The 6,000-nt window shown below is 39.1% G+C and overlaps 1 protein-coding gene across 1 annotated transcript in view; it reads left to right on the forward strand.

Annotated features, from left to right (window-relative positions):
- The window catches only part of ARID4B (AT rich interactive domain 4B (RBP1-like)), a 121,549-nt gene that overhangs the window by 87,198 nt on the left and 28,351 nt on the right, over positions 1-6,000 (forward strand). The window contains exon 18 of the mRNA XM_006895392.1: positions 826-1,024. Coding sequence (XP_006895454.1) covers positions 826-1,024 — 199 coding nt within the window. The remainder of the gene's footprint in view (positions 1-825; positions 1,025-6,000) is intronic.

A 6,000-nucleotide genomic window follows, 5' to 3' on the forward strand; every position in this document is an offset into this window, starting at 1 on the left:
TCTCTTTTATGGACCCTTTGCTTTTCTAAACATGGTGTCCTTTCCAGGGACCAGTCCTCCTGTTAACATATCAAGACTGTGTGAAATGAACACTCTGGCTGCCCTTCTTCCAAGATGGATTTGTTTGTTCTTTGAGCATTTCATGATACATTTTATATTTTATTTTACTTCTAATTTCATTTTATTATTTTTATGTGTGTACCATCAAATCAGATCTGACTGGTATAGGAGGAGATTGCCCCTCCTTCTCCAGCAGAGCATCTGGTCGATTCAAACCATGTACCTCTGAGACTGCAGTGCAGCTTTTGCCACTAGGCTACCAGAGCTCCCTGATAAATGTATTTTATATTCTTTACCAGCACCACAATTGCAGTTCAAAGGCATGGATTCTTCTTTGGCCCTCCTTACTCGTTATTAAGCTTTCACATAAATTCTCTGACAGTATTTGTCTTTACCAACCCACCTTTCATAAAATGAATATCACAACTTTTAAAACTACTCAGTGTTTCTATATATAAATATTTAATTCAGCCTCTTATGATTGAACTTTAAAGACTGTAATACCAATTATTAGTAGTTTGTAGACTTCCTAATATGTCTGATTTCTAACTGCCAGTATTAAAATGTATCATGATACATACAAAAATATTTTGGCTAAACAATTTTTAAAAATTTTCCTTGACGGTTTTGGTATATAGAAGATCTTTATGTTTTTTTCTTTAATGTTAAATATTTAATAATATGTTGCAAAATACTGTGTTAAAAGTTTTAATAAAAACATGATGATGACTTTTGGGTAATGTGATTTTTTTCCCCCCAACCTAGAATAAATTAGACAAAGAAAAAGACAAAGATGAAAAATATTCTCCCAAAAACTGCAAACTTCGACGCTTGTCAAAACCACCGTTTCAGACAAATTCATCACCTGAAATGATCTCTAAACTGGATCTTACTGATGCCAAGATCTCTGACAGTGCTCACATTAAGTCCATAGAGATTACATCTATCCTTAATGGACTTCAAGGTAAACCTCACACACTTACTGCTGCATTTTGTTTTAGATTTTATGATTCTATCCTAATTGAATTGGAGCTTTGTTTGAACTCTGGTGGCCTTGTGGGTAAGGAGCTGTGCTGACAACTCAAAGGCGTATTATGATTCAAATCCACCAGCTGCTCCATGGGAAAAAGATGGGCAGTCTCCTCCTGTGTAACCTACAGCCTCTGGAAACACGCTGGACAATGAGTTTGTTTTGACTTGACCGCATAACAACATCTATTAAAATCAATAATAAAATCAGCAATTAAATGAAGCTCTGAAAATCTTTTTTAATTAAAAGATAAAAAACCAAATCAAACCACAAAACTCAGTGCCATCAAATCATTTCTGATCCTTCACTGAGTTCCCAAGATTATTCATCTTTACAGGATAGTATTGCCTATCTTTCTCACTAGAATTAGTTGATGGATTCGAACCACTAAACTTTTGGTTAGCAGTTCACCAAGTGATGCACTATACTATGAGAGTGCCTTGAAAATGTAAAGCTAATAAAATGCTAAATTTTAGCTGAAATTTAACATTTGCCTTAAACCATTTTTACTGTCCGTATTTCTCAAGAACCATCCTTATTATCACTATGTAAAGTGTGGCTTATGTTACATGATGTTAGACTAGAAGATTTTACTGACAGTGTTTTTAAAGAGTGCCAAGTTTTACTTGTTTTCAAGTCATTGTTCTTTTATAATGGCATTATTTTTTAGCATTTATGATATCAAATACTAAAAGCAGTAAGGACTCAAGGAAGATATTTATTAAGACTGGGCTGGGACCCCAGGTATCTGACCTATCCAGAAAATACTTTGCATTTTTACTAGCTTTTATGGCCTAGTGGGTAAAGCATCATACTGCTAACCTCCACAAGCACGTGATTAAAATCCAGAGCTGCTTCTCGGGAGAAAGCTGAGCAATCTCCTTGCATGCAATTTATAGCATCTGGAGACCTGCCGGAGGGTCAGCGGTCAGTCAGTTCCAATTCAGCTGTGATGAGGAGTGGTGGTAGCATGCGTTCACTTTGAGAGTTTTTGTCTGTTTGTGTTTTGAAAATTCCCTATTTCACATGCATAGTGACAAGAACCTATTCTATGAACAAAGGACTAGATGTATTTAAAAATTTCCTTATTTTTAGTTGCATTACACATACAGAGAGTATATAGGAAATAACATATAATTGGAGCTCTGGTAGCCTAGAGTTAAGGAGTTGCCCTGTCAACACAAAGGCAGGCAGTTCAAATCTACCATCTGCTCTGTGGGGGGAAAAATGGACATTGTCCTTCTGTGCAGTTTACAGCATCTGAAAATCTTTTGTAGGGGCGGCTTAAAGTTGGTTCCAGCTCAGTGGCATATAACAATAGTAAAATATAATGAAAAGAACAATAATCTCAGCGTGAGTAGGTCTCCCAGCAATGTAGACTTACTGACATCACTCTGTCCTGTGTTGGTCATATCCAACTTTGAGTAAGTCAAAGCTGCTGATGTTTCTGTTGGGAGAAATCCTGCTCCCACCTGATCCCAGGGTACAGCGCAGCCCACCCTGAGGGAGAGCTGCAATTTCAGATGTTCATGTTTTGTTTTCAGAACCAGTGCTAGGTAAGAATATAGTCAGGTTTGCCTGGGTGTTCCGACTCCAGAATGTCAGCTGTCCTTGAAGAAGTTTGACAGGCCAGCACACAGAAACAGCAGCTAAGTGTGTTGGAGGAAGAGAGTTTATGGAGAAGGTACAGTAGCGGGGCCAGACCCTGTTCCCTGTAGGCCATGCTGTCGCCTCACCTTGGGCTGTGTGTCAGAGTATAGCCACTTTCTCAGAAATAGTGTAAAGAATATTTCCAGTCTGCAAGGGCAAATGGTAAATTCTGTAATGGTGCATTCCTAAGACTACATGTCCATTTGCCTATATCTTTTTACGTAAGAACCTGCCAACAGCACCTCAGCTATTTGAAAGTGGTTTCCAGCCCTGTGAGACCCCTCACAGTGGTCAGTAAAGCACATGTGTTTTATTAGCATTCATTGAGTTAGCGTTTCCACTTCCCTTGTTGTGAAGTCCACAGCTCCCCATTTCCTGTGACCTGTCTCACTATGTGTTTGTTATTTCCTCTCACTGGACAATTTTTAAGCATCTTTGATTTCTATTTTCTAAAGTTTCTCAATGCTGTGTGAATCTCTTTCCACCATTGTGCTTTATGTTGGCAGACTATTTAAGTCTAAAACTGCTATTTTTTTCAGCATTAATCAGTTTTTTGGATGTTTTCTGATGAATGGTTCCTCTACAGGAACCATTGTTTAGAAATTAGAATTTTTAAAATATCTATTAATTGTAATTTGAGCAAAAGTTTACAAAGCACGTTTGGGGTTTTCCCCCAATTCATGCGTATTTTGTTCTATCCCATTACAGTTCCCACAATGCCTGAAATACATTCTAATCAGCTTCTATTTTCCTCATTCTGTTTGGTTTTTATTCTAATTTTTTCTTACTTTTATTTTCGTTTATATGAAATCTTGCAACTAATTTGTTGTAATTTAGTCATTCATAGACATAACATTAATTATAGATGATTAATGTAATTTATTATGGTTGTCTAAATAGACCATGGAAGCTCTTACAGCCTAGTCGTAAGAATCTATACTGCAATCTGAGAGGCACGAGGTTTGAATCTGCCAGCTGCTCTGTGGGAAAAGGATTGGCCATGTCCTCCTGTGCAATTGTTGTTGTTGTTCTGTGCCGTCGAGTTGTTTGCGACTCATAGCGACCCTATGTACAACAGCCCTAAACTCTGCTCTGTCCTGTGCCAATCGCATTACCTCTGACACACCCACCCGATTACCCCAGTCACTGAATCAAACCATCTCATAGAGGGTCTTCCCCTCCTGCGTTGTTTCTCCACCCTACCAAGCATGATGTCCCTCTCCAAGGACCTGTCTCTCCTTACAACATGTCCAGAGTATGTCAGACGAAGCCCCAGAATCTTTGCCTCCAAGGAGTAGCCTGATTTAAACCTCTCCAGGATGAATCTGTTTGTTTTCTTTGCAGTCCATGGTACATTCAATACTCTTCTCTAGCACCACAGCTCAAAGGCATCAATTCTCCTTCTATCCTCCCTAGTCATTGTCCAATTCTCTGATGCATAACAAGTGATTGTAAAGACCATGGCCTGTATTACACACACCTTAGTGTCCAGAGAGACACCATTGCTCTTGAGCACTTTAGAGAGGTCGTCCCTAACAGCAGACTTTCCCATTGCGATATGTTTTTTTATTTCCTGGCTACTGGAGCCAAGAGTGTTGACCGTGGAGCCGAGCAAACTGAAGCTGTGAACAATCTCAACCTCTTCGCCATCCATCCTGATGCTACCAATTGGTCCAGTGGTGAGAATCTTTGTCTTCTTGACATTGAGCCTCAGTCCATACTGAAGGCTGCAATTCTTGACCCTCTGCAGCAAGTGCATGAGGTCCTCCTCAGTTTCAGCAAGCAGAGTTGTGTCATCTGCATAACGCAGGTTGTTAATAGATCTTCCACCTTTCCTGACGCCACACTCCTCCTCATAGAGCCCAGCCTCTCAGATAATCTGCTCTGCATACAGGTTGAAAATGTATGGAGATAGGACACATACCTGGCGTACACCCTTCCCAATTTTGAACCATGCAGTGTTACCCTGCTCTGTTCTGACGACTGCCTCTTCGTCCAAGTATAGATTTCGCATTAGCATGATTAAATGTTCTGGGATTCCCATTCTTCTCAGAGTCAGCCACAGTTTGTTATGATCCACACAGTCAAACGCCTTTGCATAATCAGTGAAACACAGATAGACATTCTTCTGGTATTCTCTGCTTTCAGCTAAGATGCATCTAACATCAGCTACAATATCCCTAGTACCACGACCCCTTCTAAACCCAGCCTGGACTTCTGGCAGTTCTCTGCTGATGTGCTGTTCCAGTCGTTTTTGGATAATCTTCAGTAGAATCTTGCTTGCATGTGAAATCAATGATATTGTTCTGTAGTTTCCACACTCAGTTGGGTCACCCTTCTTTGGAATGGGAACAAATATAGATCTCTTCCAGTCAGTTGGCCAAGTGGTTGTTCTCCAGATTTCTTGGCACAACTTGGTGAGCACGTCCAGGGCAGCATCTGTTAGCTGAAATACTTCAATTGGTATACAATCTATTCCTGGGGCCTTATTTTTTGCTATTTCCTTCAAAGCAGCTTGAACTTTTTCCTTCATCACCATAGGCTCTTGCTCAAATGTTATTTCATTAAATTCTTCTGTATCTGTCAATTCCTTTCGATACAATGACTCAGTATATTCCTTCCATCTTCTTTTAATACTTCCTGGATCATTTAGTATTCTGCCTAAAGCATCCTTGATTATAGCAACTCTAGCCTCTGAAAACCCGCCAGGGTCAGCTATGGGCCAGTTCCCACTCGATGTTAACACAACAACAATGACAACAATAAGATCCTTATTGTATATTGTGTTTCTTTTCACTCCAATCAAATAATCAAATCACCTAATATTATTGTGTAACTTCTTTCCTGCCTTTCTCATCCCTGATAAGCCCTCAAAATTGATTCTGTCTGTAAACTTTTCCTTTTTGTATTAGAGATCTTGTACCATATTTTTCCTTGATTTTAGATATTAGAATTTTAAATACAACACAGTATGAGAAATCAATTCATGATCCATATGCCTCTCAGCATAATTTGGTCAAGATTCATCTCTGTTTTACAACATTTCATAAAGTCTTGATTTTGTTGTTTGTTTTTTTAAGTGATACCAATTATGCCATTGTGTGAATATAATTTCTTTAGCCATTTGGCTGTTGATGGATTTTTGGATTTTTTTTGTAACTCTTTGGAGGGGAAGGCCCTCTATGAGGTGGATTGATTCAGTGACTGGGATAATTGGGATGGGAGTGTCAGAGACAGTGTGATTGGCACAGGACAGAGCA

This window comes from Elephantulus edwardii, unplaced genomic scaffold (genome assembly GCF_000299155.1).
Source record: "Elephantulus edwardii isolate Elephantulus edwardi_28Jun2011 unplaced genomic scaffold, EleEdw1.0 scaffold00166, whole genome shotgun sequence".
Classification (NCBI taxonomy): domain Eukaryota; kingdom Metazoa; phylum Chordata; class Mammalia; order Macroscelidea; family Macroscelididae; genus Elephantulus; species Elephantulus edwardii.